This window comes from Lagenorhynchus albirostris, chromosome 3 (assembly GCF_949774975.1).
Source record: "Lagenorhynchus albirostris chromosome 3, mLagAlb1.1, whole genome shotgun sequence".
Taxonomy (NCBI): Eukaryota; Metazoa; Chordata; class Mammalia; order Artiodactyla; family Delphinidae; genus Lagenorhynchus; species Lagenorhynchus albirostris.
The window spans coordinates 160,280,224-160,304,021 of record NC_083097.1 but is presented as its reverse complement, the minus strand read 5'-3'; the positions used below and the strand labels follow the sequence as shown (position 1 = coordinate 160,304,021).

The 23,798-nt window shown below is 56.2% G+C and overlaps 1 protein-coding gene across 2 annotated transcripts in view; it reads left to right on the top strand.

Moving 5' to 3' along the window:
• Positions 1 to 19,521, top strand: part of BORCS8 (BLOC-1 related complex subunit 8) — a 34,724-nt gene extending 15,203 nt beyond the window's left edge. The window contains exons 6-15 of one of the 2 annotated variants that reach the window (XM_060144855.1): positions 8,537 to 8,636; positions 10,079 to 10,179; positions 14,840 to 14,922; positions 15,491 to 15,694; positions 16,922 to 17,056; positions 17,864 to 18,011; positions 18,183 to 18,316; positions 18,405 to 18,498; positions 18,657 to 18,768; positions 19,064 to 19,521. In XM_060144855.1, coding sequence (XP_060000838.1) covers positions 8,537 to 8,636; positions 10,079 to 10,179; positions 14,840 to 14,922; positions 15,491 to 15,694; positions 16,922 to 17,056; positions 17,864 to 18,011; positions 18,183 to 18,316; positions 18,405 to 18,498; positions 18,657 to 18,768; positions 19,064 to 19,289 — 1,337 coding nt within the window. In that variant the 3' untranslated portion in view covers positions 19,290 to 19,521. Of the gene's footprint in view, positions 1 to 8,536; positions 8,637 to 10,078; positions 10,180 to 14,839; positions 14,923 to 15,490; positions 15,695 to 16,921; positions 17,057 to 17,863; positions 18,012 to 18,182; positions 18,317 to 18,404; positions 18,499 to 18,656; positions 18,769 to 19,063 lie in introns of those variants that run through there. The other variant, XM_060144859.1, reaches the window with a different exon arrangement.
• Positions 19,522 to 23,798: the final 4,277 nt, after the last annotated feature.

The window sequence follows — 23,798 nt, the reverse complement described above, 5'->3', positions numbered from 1 at the left end:
AGAAATCTATGCCCAGGCTGGGGGTCCAAACTGCCCATGTCACAGATGGGGAAACAGGTGTGGGGAGAGGCAGGGTCTCTGTTGCCTTCTTCAGTGTCCCCCACATACTAATATCTCCACATATTCTCCCCTGAGTCCAGGGGTCCAGTCACCTCCTGTTGTCTTGTTAGAAGGTGGACACCAGGCAGCCATTGCAACCCACCTGCTCTCCCCTTTCATCTGCCCCAGTGGACCCCCTCCCCCATCTCCAAGCCTCTCTTTGGGTGCCCAGCTCAATCTACTTTCACTCACTGCTCTGGCTTCATCTTCCCCCACCAAAGAATGTTCTGCACTCTTTCTCTGAACCTTTGCAAGTCCTGTTCCCTCTTCTACCAGTGGCAAACTCCTACTCATGCTTCAAGGCCCAGTATAAATGCTCCACCCCTCTTTGGGGGAAGCCCTCCCTGACCCCTCTGGCCCAGTTCTGATCCCACGGGGATAGGGAGTATGTGGTAGCTCTGCCTCCTTCAGACTGGGGGCTTCTCCAGGATTGCCCAGTCAAAAGTCATCTTCATCCTGTAATTCTTTCCACCTTGATTCACTCATTAATCCTGCTCTGATCCCCCTCTGGGCCTGGACCTGTGCTGGGTGGTGCTGGGATCCCAGGGAGGGGGTCCAGTCCTGGAAGCTGACCTTTGAAGTGGAGGAGGGCGCCCAGCCACCGAGGGGTCTGTTACCCTCCTGTCGAAGCACGTGGGTCACACATTCAGCTGCAGGAGGCACAGAGCTGGGCGAGGTCCCTCAGCGACCCCAGAGCCCCTCTCTGCAGTCCCTCCATTTGGGTGAGAGCAAGGGTCAGGGTTGACTTCGAGAAAGTCTCGGTGCCTGGGGCTTCAGGTCCCGGGTCGGAGTTACATTTCACTCAGGTTGAAGTTAGTCCAGAGTAGGAGATAGCAGGGGGTTACAGACAGGGTCCGAATTAGGGTCAGGCTCAGCAGGTCAGGGTCGCCCACTGACATCGGGGGAAGCCTGGCAGGTCTGAACCAGCTCCCTCCCGGGCCCCCCTCCCTCATTATACTATTCCCCCCACCTCAGAGTCGTCCCGCGTCTGAGTCCCGGGCCCCAGAACTCCCGGGACCCGGCCACGCCCGAGTGCCCGTCCGTCGCAGCCCGTGGCACGCCCTCTATGCAAATTTAAGCCCCGCCCAATCAGCTCCCGGGGGCGGGGCCGCCCACTCCGAAGGCCCCTGCGGCTGCCGGGCGCTCGGGGTTCTGAGCTGCTTCCTCCAGGTCGGTGCGCGAGCGTCCAAGGGTCCAGGTGTAGCAGGTGCGTGTTGCGTTGGGCCGAGGTTTTTGCGGTGTCCTTTGAATGGCATCTGTGGGCTGGGTTGAGTTTGAAAGTCCGAATGTCCTGCTGTACGAGGGAGAGTTGTGTCTAAGAGGTGTGCAGTCCTAAGATTGTGAGTTTGAGAGGTTATGTGTCCTGGATTTGTGTGTCCAAAGGGTATGTGTCCAAGGGGTGTGAGTCTGAGGGTTGTGTTCGGGGGGTGGGGAGGTCAAGGGTTGTGGTTCTGAGAGGTTGTGTGTCCGAAAGGGTGAGTGTCCCAGGGGTTGCATGTCTAGGAGTTGTGTCTGAAGGAGTGTGTGTCATGTCTGAGGGGTTGTGTGTCCAAAGGGCATGTGTCTGAGGGTTGTGTCAGTTGGGGAATTGTGAGTCCAAAGTTGTGGTGCCATGAGCCCCTGGTATGCGACTGTGAGTTACAGTGGTCCCCTTTCCTGGGTCACATCCCTTTGTGCACCCTGGAGCCCCCTGTGCACAACCACGACCCCATGCCTTCCTGCTGTTGGTGTGCCCTTGTGTGTCGCGGCCCCAGACCTGCAAGTGGCATGACATCCACGTGTGCCTGTGACCGCCATGACCCTCATCCACCCCATGGGGTTTGCACCTCATGCAGTGAACGTGGGGCCTCAGCTGGGCCCACAGGATGCCTTTGTGGCTGAGGGCAGGATGGTGGGCCCAGAGCCCTGAGTGGGGCACCACAGCTGCCTGGGCCACTTCCTCCCCGTGCCTCAGTGTCCCATCTGGGCCATGGGTATAGGAAGGATAGTCACAGCCCTCCGAGGTTGTCAGCACATGACAAGCCCGTGGCTGCGTTACTTTCATGGTCATGGTCCCCACCCTTTGCCTCTCTCAGGGTCCAGGGCAGCAGACGTTGCCAACTGGGGTCCCTGGCTATTCCCAGTCCCCAAGCTGCAGACCCAAGAAGTCAGAAATAGCTGAGGCCTTTTGCCTGACCAGCTGAGAATCCTCACTGGGGAAGGTCAGGACCTCTGGATCTTTGGCGTCGGGGATGAGAACTTTCAGGCTCTTGGGGTAAAGGAAACGGGGTTCAAAAAAGTATTTAGACTTGGAAGGACAAGTGTATGGGGTTTGATTTCAAAGGTCAAAGGAGCTTTGGGAGAAGTCAGCCTTGCTCCCTCCTGTCCCCATACCTGCCTTCCACTACCTGTCTGAGTCCAGGAGTGAATCTTGGCCTCCAGGGAATGGAATTTTGGGACATTTAGGGTCCTGGGGTCTCACCTGCGAGAGCTGGGAACTCGCTATCTGGTCTGAAGCTGCCACTTTGCAGGAGGGAAGACTGAGGCCAGGTGGAAACACGCAGGCCCCTCAGAGAAAGGACGGGCTCAAGGCTGCCCCTCAGCCCCTAGGAGAACTAAAGCCAGGAGTGAGGTGCCCCAGCTTCCTCTCTCCTCTCTGTGTGACCTCAGACAAATCGCTACCCCTTTCTGACCCTGTGACCTGAGCAGTTTGAGCCCGATCTTACTTCCCATCTCCAACTAATGATTGATTTCATTAAATCATTACCCAACCAGGCAGACATCTAGAAAATGCAAATTAGAGGAGAAAGGGAATTAAAATCATTTGTCACCCCAACTCAGATGCAATGAGTATAGACATGTTGGGGGTCTGACCTTCTGGAATATTAGAGGCACATATGCACCTGGAGACAGATGTCATTTGTCAGAGAGTATTTATCACACTCCTGGGATTCCATGTGGGGTTGGAGAGGTCACCCCAGCCCAGGCCCATGAATCCGAGTGGGGTGTACACAGTGGTTGGGTCCCATTTCTCAGCCTCCCAAAGGTCCTCGCTGAGCCTGCATCTTGTGGCGGGGGGGGGGGGGTGCTTGTGAGGCTGCTCACTGGCCCCAGGGAACTCAGGAATGAGTGTCTCAGATCCCACTGGTGCCCAGGCCCACTTCCCAGACTGGGTCGGCGAGGGTGAATTTGGGGCACGGCCGGAGAACCCTGTGGTATAAGCCCACGCTTGAGCGAGGATCTGGGGTCCCACCGTGCGGCCCTGGGAAGGAGCCTGCTTCCTCCTGTATAAAACAGGGCAGCCGTCTCCGCTTCACTGGGCTATCTGAGTCAAGCTGGTCCTGTGTCTAAATGAGGTGGAGCATGGGCCCGGGCAGACAGCAGGCACTCAGTAACAGGAGGGGCCCTCCGAACTATGACCGAGTGGACGTGCCTGTGAGCCCCATCCAGGCCCACCCGCACCCCACCCTCCACCAGGGGCCAAGCAAGCCTCAGGCCTGTCAGCTTTCCTGTCCTGATCTCCTCCAGGTTCAGGTTCACCAGAGGTTGAGGTGGGGTCCTCGGAAGGGAACAGTCCAGGCAAGTTGTGATAATGAGTCACTGCTGTGGGCACAGGCCTGCCTCTGTCCAGTTTCCACAATCAGAGCCCCGACCCTCTCCCACTGGACGCTGTCCTGGCCTCCTGCTCCCAAAGGACTTCTCACCACAGCAGCCACGGAGTCTGCTGAAAATCCTGAATTGCACCACAGCCACCCCCCACCCCCGTTCATACACCCTCCATGACTCTCCATTGCTCTACAGCCCACTCTTTCACCCTGATCCCCAAGGCCCCTTGCAGCCTCCCTGCCCTCTTCTGTCTCCAGATGCCCCTTGCTCACCCATACCTGGCAACACCATCCACGCCTGCACCTGGAACCCACCCAGCACATTCCCACCTCAGGACCTTTGCACCTGCCATTCCTTCCACCAGGCAGTCTCTCACCCACACCCCTTCATGGCTGGTGTCCTCTAGTCCTTGAGATCCCCTTTTCAAAACGTCCCTTCTGGCCCATCTTTCCAAAGCAGCTCCCTCCCCTGCCACCTCCCCCACTGCCTCCCCCTATAGCTGTGGTCCCCAACCTTTTTGGCATCAGGGACCGGTTTCATGGAAGACAATTTTTCCACAGACTGGGGGCAGGGGGCATGGTTCAGGTGGTAATGTGAGAGATGGGGAGCGGCAGAAGAAGCTTCGCTTGTTCGCCCTCCACTCCCCTCCTGCTGTGCAGCAAGGTTCCTAAGAGGCTGCAGACGGTAGCGGTCCACAGCCCGGGAGTTGGGGACCCCTGCCCTATAGAATTTCATTGGTGAGGGCTCTGTCCCTGACAGTTTACGTGTCTGTCGTCTCCCCCACCAGACTGGGCAATGGGAAAGGTCAGACGGGTCTGCCCACTCCCTGCCCTTGCGTCCCTGGCACCTTGGTCAGCTCCCAGACATTTCTTGGCGAAGAAAGTGGGGACCAGGGATGCCTCAAAGGCCCCATCTTGGGTTCCCCACTGGCTGCGTCTTGGGTCTGCTGGGCTGTGGGCTGAGTGTCTTCCTCTCAGCTCTGACAGATGTGCTAATTTCCCAAGCTGGGAGGTCTGGGCCTCTGGGGATGAATTTCTGGGGCCCTACGGGGAGATCTTTCTTTGGAACAAAGAGAGAGAAGCCTTGGGTTGTTCCTGCAGCTGCCACCGCAGCTTAGGGGACATCTTTGGGGCCTTCAGTGGCCGAGGGCTCTGACCTGTGTGAGATAGCAGAGTTGGGTTCTGAATGTATGGTCTCTCTCAGCGCCAGGGGTAGGAGTCCCAAGCCCCACGGGAGGTGGGATGGGGCACGTCTCCATTTGCAGTGGCCATGACAGAGAAAATGGCCTTCCTGGCAGGACCTTCAGTGGACAGTGAGGGCAGCCAGGTCCTGCATGACCCCGGGACATAGTTTCCTTCCACGGCGGGCACTGGAACCTTCAGAGGGTCAGCCCCTTGGCCTGAGAGAAGCATGAGCACCGTCCAGTGGGCTGTCGTGCTGTGGGCTGTTTAGAGAGGAGTGGGGGAGCAGGGGCCCCCTCAAACTGGCGGCCTGTGGGCCAGATGGGACCTCAAATTTGTTTTGTGAACCATGAGGTATTTAAAACGGAACCCGTTGCTGATGTTTCTTCCGTTTGTTAAGCAGTTGTTTGCTCATTCATTCAAGGAAGGGTGATTGCGGACCTACTGTGTGCCGGGCATTGGGAAGGCTCCATCCTTGCCCTCGTGGAACGGACATCTTAGTGGGGCAACAGGATCATCAAAGAAAGTAACAAAGAAGCACCAAAAATATCTGGTAGGACTAAGTGACACAGGGAAAGAGAAATCTGGTCTGGGGAAATTAACACCTCTAGAAAGAGAGATTTCTGCCCAGGCTTGAAGGACATGTAGCAGCGTCTCAGACCTGGGTGAGTCTGAGAAGGGCGTTCTAGGGAGAGGGCACAGCGGGGGCAAAAGCCTGGCAATGGGCAAGTGGCAGGTCTGTCTGGGGCTGGTGTTTCAGGTGCCTGGAAAGGGGCGGAAGGTGAGCTGGGAATCTGCTGGTAGATGAGGCCTGTCTAAAGTAGAGGGACACGTGGGTGAGTGCCTGAGGCGCCCCCAGGGCCCATTGGACAAATGGGGAAACTGAGGCTTGGAGCATGTCAGGCAATGAGTGTACAGTGGAGTCGATACCCCCATCTGGCTGTGCCCATAGCCACAGCCAGGCCATCATACCTCTCAACTCATGGAGCAGGCCTGGGGAGGGGTCTGTGGAAGTGGGTCTGAGGGTCCCCCACTGGGCCTCCATTTCCCCATGAATGCCAGAGAGGTCTATAAACAAAGGGACCCCCGCAAAGGGCCTCCTCCAGCTGGAACATTCTGGGTTTCTGGGATTCAGAGCCACACGTGGGTAACACACCCCACCCTCAGACCCCCACAGTCCCCAGGAATACCCCGAAGATCCCCTCAACCCCCTGCCACCTTGCACCAGCATAGCTTGTGTTCCCCATGCAGTGTCCGTACGTGCGATCCCTGAGATCTTCACACCCCACTCTCAGAACCCCCAGCCCCGAACCCACATCTCTCCCCTGGGGGGTGCTCCCACCCTGCCTCAGGAAGCCAGAGGGTGGGCGATACCCCTGCAGGGGATAGAGGCCCTATCTGTGTCTGGGGGCCTGCTTATAATGGGGGACTAGCATGGATTTGGGGAGTCTACATGTGTTTGGGGAGCTCTGTGTGTGTCTAGGAGGGTTGCATGTTGTTGGGGGTCGTGTGTTTGGGGGCGTCTGCATATATTGGGGGGTTTGTGTACATTCGAGGGATCGGCAGGTGTTGGGGGACTCTGTGTGTGTCTGAGGGGTCTGCATGTAGTTGGGCATCTGCGTGTGCAGAGGCCTCTGTGTGTGTTTTGGGGATGTGTGTGTTTGGCAAGCCGTGTGGGTTTGGGAGGGGTCTGCATGTACTGTGGACTGCATGTGTTTTGGGGACTTATGTATGTGGGTGTTAGCGGTGATGCATGTGTTTGGGGGGGTCTCCCTGCGAGGGAAATCTCCCAACCCCCCCATCTGTATGTAGGAGGAAAGAGCTTTCTCCCTGACCCCCTGTCCCCAGCACCCTTCCTGGGTCTGCCCGGGGCCCTCACTCTGAGCTGGGCACCCCAGGGCTGAGGAGAGGTGACCCCAAGGCCTTCTGGGAAGGGTCAGGCCCAGTGATGGCAAAAGCTGCCTGCATAGAGAAAGAGGGCGATATTATCTCCAGAGAGCCCCCCAACTCAGGGAGGTGTCGCCGACTCTCCCCATCTTCTGGGGTAGGAAGCTGAGGCCCAGAGAAGTTTGGTTGCACAGTAGTCACTGCTAGAGCCCGCCTTCTCCCCAGGGCAGGTGAGGGACTCCAGGGGCTGTTGTGGGCTGAGCCAGCCCCTAGGTCACCCACAGTGCCCCCCGCCACTACCTGGGCCACCATCTCCCCAGGCTCCCAGGGGAGGAGGCGGCCCAGGGCCCCAGCTCGGGGAGGAGGGGTGTCGCCAGCAGCTGGGGTGGGAGCCGCTGGAGCCCTCAAGAGAGGGGCGGGGGGGTCCCGACTTTCCAAGGGGCTCTTCCTGTCGCCTGTAATGAGGTACTTGGGGAGCAGGTGATGAAACCACCGCCTGGGTTGCGTGAGGCGGGGCCACCGGCCTGATTTGCTGCAGGACCCAGGAGCAGCGCCCCCTCCCCGCTTCGCCGCGTCCCGCGGGCCCTCATCTCCCCCAGGCCACCCACCTGCCTCTCACTTCTCCTTTCCTCCTCTCCTTTCCTCGCCGGCCTGGGTCCCCCACCAAACTGAGGCCTCTGAGCTCAAGGGTCTGGCAGCGTGACTTTGCCACTTGTCCCTCCATTAAAGACCCACTGGGAGACAAGAAGGGGAACTTGCCTCTTCCTGATCTTTTCTCTCAAACCTCACTGCAAAGCCTTTGATATCAGGATTCTGTGACCCATTTTGTGGGGGAGGAAGTAGGGGTCTGATGTCTCCCAGCGTGTCACAGTAAGTGTCACTGTGGTCTTGCAAGATGGCACGCTGCCTCAGCATCCCCAGTTCCAAGGCCCCTCTTCCTTCTGGCTTCTGGGAGGCCAGAAGCCAAGGTTGATAGATCCCTCCACTGCCCCCTCCTCCCCAGCTGGTGGGAGAAGAATTCTCCCTCCCATTTACAGGTGAGAAAACTGAGTCCTTCCACAGGGAGAGGCCAGCAGTGAAGGGTCAGTGGGAGGGTGGGATTCCTTCCAGACCCCCATCTCCATCACCAGGGAGCTAAGAGACCTCGTAGAGAGAGATGACAGTCATGGCCTGAAGGACTGCAGCGGTGTTTGTTGATGGACTTAGTGACCACAGGTATCACCTTAGAGGGTTTATGATGCTCCAGGCACTCATGAAATCTTCCTTTGTACCCCTAGTTCCCCCCTCCAGAACAACGCTCAGGCCTGAGGCCCCAGGCCCCCTCCCAACCCCAGGCATATGCCACCAGCACGTCCTGTCCCCTTGGTCGCCAAACAATCCATCCTCTTCTGCCTATCTGCAGCCCCCGTCCCAGTTCAGGCCCCACATCTCCCACCTAGACACCTGCCCCAGCCTCTCCCGGCCACCTTGCTCCTGCGCAGACAGATGCTGTTTCTCATGGCAGCCATGACTAGGGACAAGGTTTGTTCTGGGTTTTGTTTTGGTTTTTGTTTTTTTGGCCACGCCGCACAGCATGTGAGATCTTAGTTCCCAGACCAGGGATCGAACCCATGCCCCCTATAATGAAAACATAGAGTCTTAACCACTGGACGTTCAGGGAAGTCCCCAGGGATGAGGTTTTTAAAAAAATCTTTTGGTTGAGATAAATCACATAGAGAAAAATGCAAAAATCGTTGGAGTAGGGCTAAAAAATTTGCACAAACTGAACACATCTATGTATCCAGGTCCTGGCCCGGGGAACAGGACACCCCAGTCCCTGGACTCCCGCTGTCCTGTCACAGTACCTGCTCCAGGTGGCCACTGTGCTCATATCCATCACTGTAGGTGAGTTTTGCCTGTTCTGGAACTTCATATAAATGGAATCACATGGTGTGTCCTCTCTAGGGAGCCCAGTATTGCTGAACCGGCACATGGTCTGGGAGATTCACCTGTGTGGTGGCATGGAGGTGGAATGCATCCTTTTTCTGTGCTGTATAGTAGTCTTGCATAGAATCTACCAAAAATCATTTACCAGTTCTCCCATTGAGGGCATTTGAGTTGTTTCCAATTTGGGGCTCTGACAAATGAGGCTGCTGAGAACATTCTTGTCTGTGTCCTTTGGTAAAACATGGACACTTTTCTCTTAGGTGAATGTTGAAGGGAAGCATTGCTGGGTCAAAGGGTAGATGCATGTTCTGCTTTAGTAGGTGCCAGACAGTTTTCCAGAGTGGCTCTACTTCTTTCTTTTTCCACCAGCAATGCATGGAAGTACAAGGGGATTATTTAAACTGTAAAATCATATCCTGACCCTCCCCTGCCTCCAAACTCTCTGTGGCTCCCTAATGCCCTCAGAGTAAAACCCACACTCGTCACTGTGGCCCACAAGGACCTATGTGATCCAAGTGCCACAACTCTCCCCACCACCAGTCCCCTCCCCTCTCTCCCTTGCTCGCACTGTCCAGCCATAGAGATTTCTTTGCTTTTTTTCAAAATGCCAAACTCATGATCACTCTGAGCCTTTGCCCTTGCAGTTCCCCCTGCCAGGAACACCCTTGCACCAGATCTCCCCACAACTGACTCTTCCTTTGCTTGGCTGTGTCTTTCTTGGTCTTTGGGTCTCAGTTCAGATGTCACCTCTTCAGAGAGATCTTCCTTGAAATCCCTGGCTTCTAACATTGCCCCTTTCGTGGTCAATACTTCTCTCTTTTTAGACTTAGGTTCTGACCTACAAGAGCTTCATAAAATGACTTGGGCAGTTCCCATTGTTTTCAAAGGTCTGAGGTAGTTTAAAGAACATTTCACTCTCCTGTCCTTTAAGATTTGATAAAATAACCATAAAACTGTCGGGGCCTGTTATCCTTTTAATGGTAGGTCTCAAGTCACTTTTCTAATCTTCTGTGGTCATTGGTCTACTTAAGCTTTCTACTTCTTTTTAGGTCAGTTTATCACAATGGTTGGCACTTGATAAATGCCAAGTATGGGGGGCAAAGAAAGGGGTGGGAGGTATTGGACTCTTGACTTCAAATGCCCACTCCCCTGTCCATCTGCTCAGGGCCCCATCCAGCCCTTCCACTGAGGCCCAACTACATGCTTCCTCCTTTGAGACGCCCTCTTGGATTTCTCCTGACTCTTCTTCCCTTTCCTGGGTCGATGAGTCCACCTGTGCCTCTCTGCTGGGCAGATGCCACAAGCTCTCTGCTTTCTAGCTGGACATTGGTGGGGGTGGAGGGGACATGCGCACAGAAGAGTACTCCCCTAACCTCAGCCTCCCCCCTCGTGCCCTGCAGATTCAGCACGCACCACCACCTCCCCCCAGCAGTTCCGGTCACGCCAACATCTGGAGAAGGGGCCGCCAGGTCTGTCTGCTGCCTGGGGTGGGGATTTGCATGTGAGTACAAATATATATGCACACCCTGGGCCTTCCGCCTGCCTCCGCATTCCTTGGCTGGCCCTTCACACCTGGGCCTGAGGCAGGTCAACGCTGAGTGGCTGGATTTGCATGCCTGTGTATTTCTGGGTAGGGAGTCAGCTGGGGGAGTCTGAGAGGAAGTTGTTGAGGGAAGCTGGGGGGAGTTCAGATGTGTCCCTGTTGACCTGCTCCCTTCACCAAATCTTCCCAGTCACCCCTCTGACTTGTCCTGAGGGTCTTCCAGTCTTGGGGAGAGGGAGAGAGCTGGATATACGACCCCCTTAGCCCCACAGAGTCAGAACTGGAGGGGATGGATGGAGGCTCTGGGAGACCAGAGTGAGGGCAGGGAGGGCTTCACGGAGGAATGGATTTTTTTGAGCTAGGTTTCTGAAATGTGTATCAGAGTTGGCCAGGTGCAGAAGGGGCAACAAGGGCTTTTCAGGCAGAGATATTTTGTTGAAGGTAGAGAACGGTGGGCAGGAGCTGATTGGGGCAGGGCCTTTCTTACTTTGTAAAAAAATTTATTTTATTTGTTTGGCTGCGCCGGGTCTTAGTTGCAGCACGTGGGATCTTCATTTCAGTGTGCAGGATCTAATTCCGTGACCAGGGATTGAACCCAGGTCCCCTGCATTGGGAGCGCAGAGTCTTTTTTTTTTTTTTTAATTTTTCTTTCTTTTTATTTATTTATTTATTTATTTTTGGCCGTGTGGGGTCTTCATTGCCGCGCGTGGGCTTTCTCTAGTTGCGGCGAGCGGGGGCTACTCTTCGTTGCGGTGCACGGCCTTCTCATTGCAGTGGCTTCTCTTGTTGCAGAGCACAGGCTCTAGGTATGTGGGCTTCAGTAGGTGTGGCACTCGGGCTCAGTTGCTGTGGCTCACGGGCTCTAGAGCGCAGGCCCAGTAGTTGTGGCGCACAGGCTTAGTTGCTCCACGGCACATGGGATCTTCCAGACCAGGGCTCAAACCCTTGTCCCCTGCATTGGCAGGCGGATTCTTAACCACTGGGGAGCACAAAGTCTTAAGCGCTGGACCACCAGGGGAGTCCCTGGGGCAGGGCCTTGAATGGCAGGCTGAGGACTGGAGCTCCCTTCCTCCTGAGGGCAGTGAGGGGCCATGAGGAGTGCTTGAACAGTGAAGGGACATGGTCAGCTCTGTGCTGGGTAGATCCCTCAAGAACCAGGGCAGGGGATGACTTTGGTTCCTGGGTGAGGATTGGGGGCTCCAAGGTCATCAAAGTTCAGAAGACTCAAACCCCTGTGTGAGCCCATCTTTACCTGTCAGGCCTGGCTCCAGAGATGGCAGAGGACCTAGTGGCTTCCAGAGGACCCAAAGAGCCCTAGAGTACAGTGACTTAAAGTGCAAGATTCAGGCATAGCACAGAGGGGGCCTCACCCCCAGTCTCTGCCCAGATGGACACAGCCCTGGCCTCCCGGTAGTTTCCTGTCATCTCTACCCCTGCCCCCAACTGTCCTGCTTCCCATGGCAGCCATGGCCAAGTTTTTAAAGCCCTGTGCCTTCTTTTTTTTTTTTTTTTTTTTTTTGTGGTACGCGGGCCTCTCACTGTTGTGGCCTCTCCCGCTGCGGAGCACAGGCTCCAGACGCGCAGGCTCAGCGGCCATGGCTCACGGGCCCGGCCGCTCGCGGCATGTGGGATCTTCCCGGACCGGAGCACGAACCCGTGTCCCCCGCATCGGCAGGCGGACTCTCAACCACTGCGCCACCAGGGAAGCCCCAAAAGTCGTGTGCCTTCTTGCTCAAAGCCCTCCCACGACTGTATACCGCTCTTAGACCAAAACCCACAGGCCTCCCTGCAGCTCAGAGGACCCAGAGTGGCCCTGCCTCTGCAGCCTCTCCTGCTGGCCTCCTCACTCCAGTCTTATTGATGCATCTCCTCCCTCCTGAGGGCCTTTGCACCTGCCACTCCTTCTGCCTGGAACTTACTTCCTGTCTGGCTCTTGGGTCTCAGTTCAGAGAAACCCCCCCCGACCTTCTGACTCTTGGGGCTCCCCCATTATGTGAAACCTGCCCTAGCCAGGATGTCCTTGTCTAAAATGGGGACAGATTGAGAAGGGGCCAGAGTTGATCCTCCAGGCCCAGAGACTCATGTCCAAGTCCCATGTTCCCATGGGACCCCAGGCGTGGGGGGCATTTCCTGAGTCATCTTGGCACCAAGACCTCCCGGCCAGTGCCCTGCTTCTGTCCCCAGGGACCTGTCAGGGCGGGGATAACGCACCCCAGCCGTGGGAACTAGCCTGATTCCAGCCGGGGATTAAAATTAGCCCCAGAGGTTAAATTTAGCAAGTCAAGCTGGAGCTGGGGGGCTGAGATGGGGGCTTTCGTTGGCCTGGGATTTGCATGGCTGTGACCGCTCAGAGACCCAACCCAGAAAAGGTGGAGGGTGTGTCTGGGGTCACACAGCGGGCCACATATGACAGACTGGGGCGTCTCATACTTCCAGCCCTGGGTCTGTGGGAAGATGAGGCACCCTGCTCAGACCCCTCGGGCTGGGGTGTGGGAAGCAGGTATGGCTACTCCCAGAGACAGACCTACATTTCCCTATACTTCCCAAGAGCTCATTCCCAGGCCTTGTGCCAGGTACTCTGTATTTCATACCCACCCCATTCACAGAACAGCAAACTGAGGCCGAGGGAGAGGCCTCCCTTGCTAAAGACCGCTCTTCTGTTCAGAGGCTGGCTGAGACCTGAGAGCAGACCCACTTCACCCTGGGCAGGCCTCAGCCACCTATGACATGGGAGAGATGGGGGAGTGGAGTGTGGTCATAGAGTCGGCAGAGGGGATCTCGGGGGCCAGGGAGCGGCTGTCTGTACAGTGAGGTGGGTGCCGCTGAACAGGCAACATGATTCCTTGATTCCAAGGAGTCCTGCATGAGGGCTGCTGGGAAAGTCCTGGACCGTGTCTTGGGTACATGCTGCGCTCACTGAGCTGCCCATTCTCACCCTTGGGGCCCCCACCAGGGAAATCCAAGATCCCCACGAGGAAGGTCCAGAGTTTCTCTCCAGTTTGCCTGGGCCCACCCCATCCCCCAGTCTGAGGGTTCCAAGCTTAAGTCTTTCCAGGGCATTCCCCCCTCCTCCCGCTGGATGGTGGGGCAGGGATAGGGTTTCTCTTATGCTTCCCCCCAACTTTTTATTTTATTTTTATTTTTTGGCCATGCCACGCAGCATGTGGGATCTTAGTTCCCCGACCAGGGATCGAATCCGTGCCCGCTGCACTGGAAGCGTGGAATCTGAACCACTGGACCACCAGGGAAGTCCCCACACACACAATTTTTAAAATAGAAATCTATAATCACTGAGGGAGAAATGTTAGAAAATTCAAAAGATCAAAAAGGAAAAAAAAAAAAAGACAAAAAGCCTACACATTGTATGATTCCATTTATACGAAGTGTCCAGAACAGGCAAAGCCATAGAGAACATAGATTAGTGGTTGCCAGGGGCTGAGGGGAGGGGAATGGGGAGTGGCTGCTAATGGGGCTGGGGTCTTTTTTTGGGAGGATGAAAATTTTCTGGAACTAGATAGATGTGATGGTTGTACAACGTCGTGGATGCTCTAAATGCCACTGAATTGCACACGTTAAAATGGCGAGTTTTATGTTATGTGAATTGCATCTCAATTTTTAAAAACGGGAAAAAACTCACCCATAAATTTCCACCCAGCGTTGACTCCCAGATTGAGCATTTCCTTCTAGTCTTTTCCACTCTCAGTAGTTTTTCTTTTGTTGTTGTTGTTTTTGCGGTACGCGGGCCTCTCACTGTTGTGGCCTCTCCCATTGCGGAGCACAGGCTCCAGACGCGCAGGCTCAGTGACCATGGCTCACGGGCCCAGCCGCTCCGCGGCATGTGGGATCTTCCCGGACCGGGGCATGAACCCGTGTCCCCTGCATCGGCAGGCGGACTCTCAACCACTGCGCCACCAGGGAAGCCCCTCAGTACAGTTTTTAAATATATGTTTTATATATTTTTAATATATGTTTTCTGGTAACCACAGCCCTCAACCTTGCTCATTGAAGGGCTATTGTGGGATTGAATGAGTTCAAAAGTGTCTGCTGTGTGGACCAGGCTTACTTTCAGAGGCTCAGGATCACTGAGCACCACTGGGTACCAGCACTGGATGGCCCTCCAACCTGGCCTATTGAGAACTTTTAAGCTGTCGCCAGTATTCATAACAGCAGTGCATACACAGCACCTGCCGTCTGCAAGGCAGATCTGAATGCCCTTTGTGGGTTAGCTCATTTTATGCTCCAGCAGCACTGGGCAATGCACCACACTGTTATCCCCGCTGCACAGACACGGGGTCAGGCTCCCTCTAGGTCCCACAGTTACCAGCTTGTTTTGCTTTAAAGCTTCAGGTGGGGGCACCCATACCTCTCAATCTTTCCCCCTTAGTCAGCCTTCTCCTTATAAAACATTGGTCTGAAGGTGTTCAATGAGCATTTGCTGCATCCTGGGCTGGTCGAGGGTGTGGGCTGTGGGGATGACCCAGCCTGCCTTGATCTCCCCCATCATCTCCCTTTCAGCACCTGGCAGGGGCAGGAGGAAGATAGGGGGTAGACTGGGGTGCCTGTCCCCACTCTCCACCCACCTACTCTGTCCTCTTCTCCTCCCCCCCTCAACCCCCAGACCAAGGACACTCCACCCAGCCTGGGACAATGGGGAGGAAGAAAATTCAGATCTCACGCATTCTGGACCAAAGGAATCGGCAGGTGAGTTCAGTGGGTGGGCCAGTGGTTCGGGGAAAGGCATTCCTGGCAGGGGACATGGCCTGGGCAAAGGTCTGGCCATCTGGGAGAACTGCAAGGGAATAAGGAGACTTGATGCAATGTCAGGTGTTTGAGATGTAGCCTTTACTCATTCTCATGATGATTAATTCACTGATTCTCCTTGATGACTGGAGCCCCAGTCACAGGGGAGGTGGAACTCAATACAAATACACCCAACTCAAAGCGCTGGACCAGAGAGAGACACAGAACCGGGGAAGCTCAGAGAGGGAGTGTGGGCTCTGCCTGGAGGCCAAGGTAAATTTACCAAAGGAGAGGACATTTGGGCTGGGTTTTTTTTTTTTTTTTTTTTTTTTTTTGGGCTGGGTTTTGAAGCATGATAGGAGTTTGCCATGTTAAGAAGTGAGAAGGAGTAGTATAGCCAGAAAGAACAGCACATGCAAAGGCATGGAATCACAAGGCATGTTCAGGCAACAATTAGGCCCCTCCACCTCCCCTCTCACCATCCCAAATCTTTGTCTTCTCCTGCCCCGCCTGTGGGTCCTGGGTCCAGGTGACATTTACCAAGCGGAAGTTTGGGTTGATGAAGAAGGCCTATGAGCTAAGTGTACTCTGCGACTGTGAGATCGCCCTCATCATCTTCAATAGCGCCAACCGCCTCTTCCAGTACGCCAGCACGGACATGGACCGTGTGCTACTGAAGTACACAGAGTACAGTGAGCCTCACGAGAGCCGCACCAACACCGACATCCTTGAGGTACCCCTGGGACCCACCTCCCTCGCCTCATGAAGCCCAGCACACTCTGCTCACTCAGAGCCTAGGGACTCTTGGTTTGCACAAAAGATGAGTGTTGCAATTTGGCTTTGCTGCTAGTCAAAGCAGGTTTGGGGTAATAGAGTGTCCCTTTTAGGGGCAACTTCCTGGATAGTGGAAATAAAAAACATTGAGGGCTCCACTATGTGCCCCTCACACACATCATCTCATTTGCTCCTGTTACCCATTCGGTGAGTACAGACACAGAGAAGAACAGGTACCACAAAGCAAACAGACCTCACTGAGGTCCAGGAATGTTTTTTTTTTTGCGGTACGCGGGCAAAAAAGAGGCCTCTCACTGCTGTGGCCTCTCCGGTTGTGGAGCACAGGCTCCGGACGCGCAGGCTCAGCGGCCACGGCTCACGGGCCCAGCCGCTCCGCGGCATGTGGGATCTTCCCGGACCGGGGCACGAACCCGTGTCCCCTGCATCGGCAGGCGGACTCTCAACCACTGCGCCACCAGGGAAGCCCCGGGAATGTTTTTGCTTGAGCTGCTGTATCCTCAGGAGAAAGAGGCAGGAGCAGCCCCTGCATTAGCTGGGCAGCCCTCACACCCACGACCCAGGATGGGCAAGATCACTGTCACTTTGGATGTGGGCATCTTTACCCAGGGCGGGAAGCTAAAGCCACTGGGCTGGAGAGAGCAGCGGGCTAGGACTGCACCCAGGAAGCCCCAATCTGGCAGAGGGTGGGGAGAAGCTGGCACAGGAGAGGCAGGGGTCCAGGAGTGCGCTGGTCACTGCTCCTATGTGGGTGGCAGCTTAGGAGAACCTATAAATTGTCCTCAGGTGCTCAGTCAGCTGACATTTATTAAGCACCTACTGCACGCCAGGCTCCGAGGCTGCACATGGGTGCAGAATGGAGGAACTGAATCACACTCAGAAGCAGTGTTAGGATAATGCCAGCAGGCCTGGGTGCATCTCGGCCTCTACTGTGTGACCCGGGCCTCTCTGGTCCCAGGGCAGGACAGTCCCTCTCTCACACACAGTTGGAACTTACTAGGTGATAACTCACTGGGGTTTTTGGTTAATAGGATTTGGCTGGAGCAGGCTGTGCTTGCACCCTGCCTGCCCACAGAGCTGGATGGGATAGGTCCTCCCCTCTCCCGTAGAACCAGGTTCCTTGGCCAGGATGGGGGGAGTGTCACCCTGTTGTCTCCCCCTTCCACAGACACTGAAGCGGAGGGGCGTGGGCCTTGATGGACAAGAGCTGGAGCCAGAGGAGGTGATTGAGGGGCCAGGAGAGAAGCTGCGGAGGCTGGCAGGTGATGGGGGTGACCCAGCCTTGCCCCGACCCCGGCTCTATGTAAGTGACTCCCTGCCCCGCCATGAATGGGGCCCTTCCCCCACTTCTGAGGTCCAAATGGCTGAGGCCAAGATTGAGAGAGAGACTTAAGACCAGGAATCCTAGAATTGGGGGGCAGGTTTCTGCCTGGGTGGGCAGAGAAGGCTTCCTGGAGAAGTGGGCATTATAGCAGGGGCTTTGAAGGATGGAAAAGAGTTCAACAGGCAGACAGTTCCTTTCTTTTTTTTTTTAATTTTAATTTTAATTTTTGGCTGCGTTGGGTCTTCATTGCTGTGCGCAGGCTTTTTCTAGTTGTGAGCGGCAGCTACTCTTTGTTGTGGTGCGTGGGCTTCTCACTGCAGTGGCTTCTCTTGAGGCGGAGCTCAGGCTCTAGGCACGTGGGCTTCAGTAGTTGCAGCATGCAGCCTCATTAGTTGCGGCACACGGGCTTAGTTGCTCCGTGGCATGTGGGATCTTCCCAGACCAGGGCTTGAACCCGTGTCCCCTGCATTAGTAGGCGGATTCTTAACCACTGCACCACCAGGGAAGTCCCAGTTCCTTCCTTTCTTTGATTCATCAAACACCCTGGGAAGCCCCCTCAGGGTCAACGCTATGCTGATTAAGAAGCCTCAGCTCTGGGCCTAGCTGTCAAGGAGCGACAGAGGCAGACACAGGCTCCCCCAGCCATGTGGCGTTAGGCCAGAGGGAGGAGTAGTGAGGACTTACAGAAGGTGGAGGCTGGCGACTGAACTCATTGGGATTTTCTGTCTTGGACTTGATGCCCTCATTTCCACATTCCTCAGCCAATCCTGTCCTCTCTGCCCTCAGCCAGCAGCTCCCACCATGCCCAGCCCTGACATGGCATATGGGGCCCTGCCCCCACCAGGCTGCGACCCCAGTGGGCTTGGGGAGGCCCTGCCTGCCCAGAGCCGCCCATCCCCCTTCCGTCCAGGAGCCCCTAAAGCTGGCCCCCCAGGTAAGCATGGGGCATAGGCCCTGGGGGAGGAGGGGTGGCGGTCCCAGGGGGGCTGTGCAAGGCGGGAATATTGGCTCTGGCCCTGCTTGGCTGTGGGCATCACTCTGGACCTCAGACTCCATTAGATGACATGGCCACCTGCCCTCTCTCTGGGGGTCTCCTGCTCCCCAGGCCTTGCGCACCCTCTCTTCTCAGCAAGCCACCTTGGCAGCAAGACACCACCGCCCCTGTACCTGGCAGTGGATGGGAGGAGGCCAGACCTGCCTGGTGGCCTGGCTGGGGCCCGAGGGGGACTGAGCACCTCGGTGAGTGAGGGGAAGGTGTGGAAGGGCTGTGGGGGCAGGGTGGCCTGGGTGTGGGCCTCAGTTTCCCCTTTCCCCTGTCTCTCCACAGAGAGGCCTCTATGGTAGCCTGCAGAGTCCGTGCTCCACTGCCACCCCAGGACCCCCACTAGGGAGCTTCCCCTTCCTCCCTGCAGGTCCCCCAGGTATGCACCCGCTGTGGGAGGCGTCCACGCACCTGCCTGCCGGGGGTCCACACTCCCCCGCCCTCCAGAACTGAAAACTGGCCTGTGGGGTGGGTCAGGCTTGGGCAAGGGGCTCCCTGAGGTCAGGGCCTCAGTTTACTCTTCCTGCCCCCACCCAGAATATGGCCTGGGAGACCCCCCTCCGCCCCCAGGCTTGCTGCAGCCCCCCACCCTGGCCCCCTGGCAGCCCTCCAGGGGTGATGGGCCTCCAGTCACCCCCGCCCAGCCCAGGTAAGTGCCCCGACTGCCTCCTTGCACGCTCCCTCCCACCCCGGGTTCACGGGTGGGGCTCCTCCAAGTCTTCCAAGCCCCAGCCACTGCTGACCCCTGGTGGCCACTCCCGGTTCTGCACTTAGCCCCTCCCGACTGGTCCTGGTGGGGATGGGCGGCTATTTTGGAGGCCCCAAGAGGGATGGCCACCCCCTCCTTTCCCAAGGTCCTCCTGCCCAATCTTTGCCCAAGCCATGCCACTTACATGGCTTTCCTCGCTGAGCTCACGGCCCCGCTCCTCTCTCTCTCTCTGCAGTGGGGGCCGCAGCCTGGGCGAGGAAGGCCCTCCGGCCCGCAGTGCCTCCTCGCCCACCCCACCAGTCAGCATCAAGTCCGAGCGCCTCTCGCCGGCCCCTGGAGGCCCCGGCGACTTTCCAAAGGCCTTCCCCTACCCCTTGCTCCTGGCCCGGCCCCTGGCAGAGCCCCTACGGCCTGGGCCCCCCCTGCGCCGGCTGCCCACTACCGACGGCTGGCCTCGGTAGTAGGCCCGGGGGTGGCACCGATTCTGCCCCTCACACCAGGCGAGGTGAGGGCACGCGGGGTCCCAACCTCCCTCCCTGTGTCCTTGGAGAAGACCCAGCAGTTACGACCCTCTCCACGGCAGGGGCCTGGAGGGGGGAAAGCCTGGTTCGGATCCAAGGTTGGGGTGCTCGTTTCCCCCTTCCCGTGTGTGTGTATCCATCAATAAAACACACGGGACATCCGTGAACAAAACCGTCGCTGCTCAGAGCCACACCCCCGCCCGGGTCCTCCCATCTCTTCCCCAGCGGCCTCAGTCTTGCCTTGTCGTGTCTTGGGTACCCACTCCAGAACCTGACCCTGAGAGGAGGATTCCAGTGCTGCTTGGGAAGGGGGGTGGGGGGGAGAAGCGGGATCGGAGTTGGGGGGGACGGGGACGTAAGGGGAGGAGCCCTGGAGGGGCGCCAATGAGCAGGTGACGCCGTGCTCAGCCCGCTGGGGGCCCTAGGGCACCACATAGAGTGGGCACCTAGAGTGGTTCCGCCCCAGTGGTGATGGGCTGGGCTATTTGCGCTCCAGCTCCTGAGGGTGTTGGGTCGAGGGCTCAGGCTGGGTTGCAATCAATCGCTTGCAGCAAGAGGCAGTGGGGAACCGTGAATGTTGGGCTATGGGAGCGCTGGAGCGGCCGCTACACTCTTCATCTTTTAAATGGGCATATCCCTTGATCTCTTGACCCAACGATTTCCACCGGAGGGAGGAGGGAGCCAGGCGTTTACCCACCCACTTTGGGGTGGTGCAAACTCCCTCCATTTCGTCCTGTCCTGTGTGAGGGCAGACTTGGGGGTCCAGGAGGGAGCCAGAGGGAGCTCCATTTGTTCCTCCCCTCCAACCACCCCCCAGGTGGTCTCAGTGGGATCTTTATAACACTCAGATCTGTCCCTTGACCTTCCTGAGCTCCTCAGCTGCTCTCACCCACTCTGTCTCCTGCCCTGAGGCCCTTAGAAATACTTGCTGTTCCAAGCTAGGGCCATGCTGGTCCTTCCTCCTGGGCCACCTCCTGCAACCCTCAACTGGCTTCCTTTTTAGACTGCTTCCTACCCTCCAAGGCCTAGCTCCCTGACCGCTCCTGCAGGAAGCCCTCTCACTGCCCCAAGCTGAGAAATGGCTCTGACAATTCTCAAAGGGTCTGCTTAGTGGAGATCACCGATCTGGACGAGAATGTGAAAAACACACGGTGTTGGTATCAGTGTTTATAAGATTTGTATGCCCCTACCCCACCATCATTCTATGAAGATCCAAAGCTGATTGGTCCAGCTTGGCTGTAATTTCAAGACCCTTGTGCCCTGTCACCCCAGCCCTCCACAGAGGACTTTTTCAGTAAAATTCAATGCCTTGCATTCCACCATTAGCGCACACAGACCTGGATGTGGATACAGAGGCAAAAATGTGTGCAGCCTTTGAAAAAAGTCACCTCCCTTTCTCCTATAGTCCCCCTTCCCAGCCAAGACTTTCGGTGGACTCCTTTGACGGGTAGGGAGAGAGGGGAAAATGTGTACAGTGCCAGACCATTTTTTGTGACGTGAGCGCACTTGCTTGAGCAGCCATATATATAGGTCCATTCCTATGCCAAATCCAGCCTGGACTTTGTTCTCCAATCTTCCTGGGCCTCGACACCTTCATCCCCTGTGAAGCTGGGGCTTTGGAGCCCTAGTTTCCAGGGGAGAAACATGGCACGATCAAGGTTGGTGAAAGCCTCCCTCCCTGGGGCTTCTGTGGCGTGAGGTGGAGGTGGGATCCAGGAACAAAAGAGGCAAGAGACCGAGGGACAGTGGAGGGACACACCAGGGTGTATTTGGAGGTAGAGCTACCAGGACCTGCAGATGGCTCGGATGTGGGGTAAAGGGTTTCATGGGCAACTCGCAGCCCCCTCTTACAACACAGGGAAACTTGCGGAGAATGCAGAGTGTGTAGGATGAACTCAAGGCCTCTGTGGAGTGTTTAAGTTAGGCTGGAGAGCTCTCTCACCCAACTCAGATTCAGGTTCTAAATCCTCCCCCACCTGCTCCCTTCTGTCCCTTCCCACCCTCAGAGGAGGGGTGAGGCATTGTCTCCACCCCAACCTGTGACAGTAGCCTCTGGGGATCCAGCTGAACACACAGCCCCTGCCACCCCAGCAGCACCATTGCCACACGCACCATGGTCACCACGCAGGTGCAACTTTCTCCAACTGGGTTACCCTTCTGGGGATCCCCTTCCTCAGGTCACAAGGACCCTGGCCATGCACATGGGGTGGATGAACCGCCAAGCTGGTGGCGCCCCGCAGTGTCGCAGTCACAGCTCCCCATACAACCAGACGCAGGACCAGGGACTTGGGAGGAGGAGAAAGGCCAAGGCAGCAGGTCCTCTGGGGGAAACTGAGGCATATCCAGAAAGGGCCCCTTTTTCAGCCTCTTATCCACATTGTGGATAAGGTGGGCCAGTCTCTGAAGTCAGTGCCCACAGGGTAAGTGCCGAGTGTGGAGTTCATAAAAATGTGGGCTGCTTTCAAACGCTGGGGAGAGGGCCTTCCCCAGTGGCGCAGTGGTTGAGAGTCCGCCTGCCGATGCAGGGGACACGGGTTCGTGCCCCGGTCCGGGAAGATCCCACATGTCACGGAGTGGCTAGGCCCGTGAGCCATGGCCGCTGAGCCTGCAAGTCCGGAGCCTGTGCTCCGCATTGGGAGAGGCCACAACAGTGAGAGGCCCGCGTACCGAAGAAAAAAAAAAAAAAAAAAATGTTGCATTCAAACACTGGGGAGCCCCAGGGCCGTTTGGTGTGGCTCTGTGTCCTCCTCCCTGGGAGGCTGCACTTTCACCATCTGCCGTTAGGTGGCGCCCAGTAGTGCCCTTTGGATTCTGAACTCCCCGCTCAAAATTTTAAAATAAAGTGGAAATAAGAATAAGTAAATAAAATATATCTTGGCTTCCAGGGAGTCTGCCCCATGTTTTTAGTCTATGAGCCTGGGGAACCAAAAAGGGCTGTGTCACATGTCATGTGTGTGTGACTATACATGTACAGCTTGAGGTGCTCTGGGCCATAAGGGGACAGTGGACACGCTACTAGGTTCTGGAAAGGCCTCTGGGTCCAGACCCTAGCTCTGCCCCTGCTGGCTGTGTGGAGGAGGAAGCAAGGAGGGTTGTGTGGAAGTGTCCTACTGCTAGTCTTTCTAAGGACACCATGGTGATGTTGGCCAGGGCCAATGTCACTAACAGATGGGTTCCAAGTCTCTCAGGGGCTCGGTCACCGGTTGGAAGCACCATGGGAAGTATGGCCTGGGTACGAACATGATGATGGAAGTCAGAGATCTGAGAGATGCATTTTTGAGAGCACCATAGAGATGCATTTTAGAGAGCACCATAGAATGAAACAGTGTGGAATGAGAGTGTGGACCTCAGTGTAGACAGAGATTGTGGGACATTAGCATAAACAAACATAGGGAGTGTCCAGTGAGGATCAGGGAAAATGGAATACCCAGTGTAGGACAGAATGTGGATTCACCCAATGGAGAATAGACAAGGAAGAATGTCCAATGGAGAACAGACAACATAGCACATGAAATGTAGAATAGGAAGTGAAGAACAGTCAATGTAGAACTGAGATGCTGAGCAGACAATGAGGGATGGAGTACATGGGCCAAGAGAAGACTTTGGCATTTGTTCTGCGTGAGGTGGGAGCCATGGATGACTGTGAGCGGAGGAGGGACACGGTCTGGCTTAAGTATCAACAGGTGCCTTCAGGCTGCTCAGAGGAAAACAGACTGCGGGGGGTGGATGGGAAGCGGGGAATGGAAGCCACAGGAGACCAGGGAGGAGGGGACTGCAGGTGGGAGATGATGGAGGCTGGATTGGGTGGAGGCTGTGAAGGGAAGGAGGCTGGTTGGGACAACGGTTACACATGGAAGGTGAAGCCATCAGGAGGGGCTAACAGGTCAGGTATGGAGCAAGAGAGAGAATTCAACGCCAACTTCAGAGTTTGGGGATAAGCACCTGGAAGATGGAGCTGCCTCTTCTGCAATGCGGAGGCTGCAGAGGGAAGATACAGAGCTCCTGGGGCCAGGATGTGTGTGAGCTGCCTGTGGCTCACCACATGGGGGTGCTGCGATGCCTGGACTCGTAAACCTTATGCCCATAGAAGAAGTCAGGGTGTGAATTAGATTCGGGCCTCTCAGAGTCTCAGTATCTTTATCAGTTTAATGGGGACAATTGTCCCAGCACCCTGACCTGCTGGAGAAAGCACTCGAGTCAGCCCCCCAGCTTGATGAGCAATAGGTCTGCAACAAATGTCCCCCTTTTTTTCTTGGTCCACCTTCTCTGACACCCTCCCCAGCTTCACTGGATCCCACCTGGATGCTGTAGCTCTGAGGGGTGTCTCATGACCCCCATGTACATCCTGGGAAATCCCAGTGACCCTCACTGCCACTGCCACCCACACTCTCTCAAGCCAATGGTCTGAGTCCAGAGGACCAAAGTCACAAATAGTTAATCCCCTGCAAA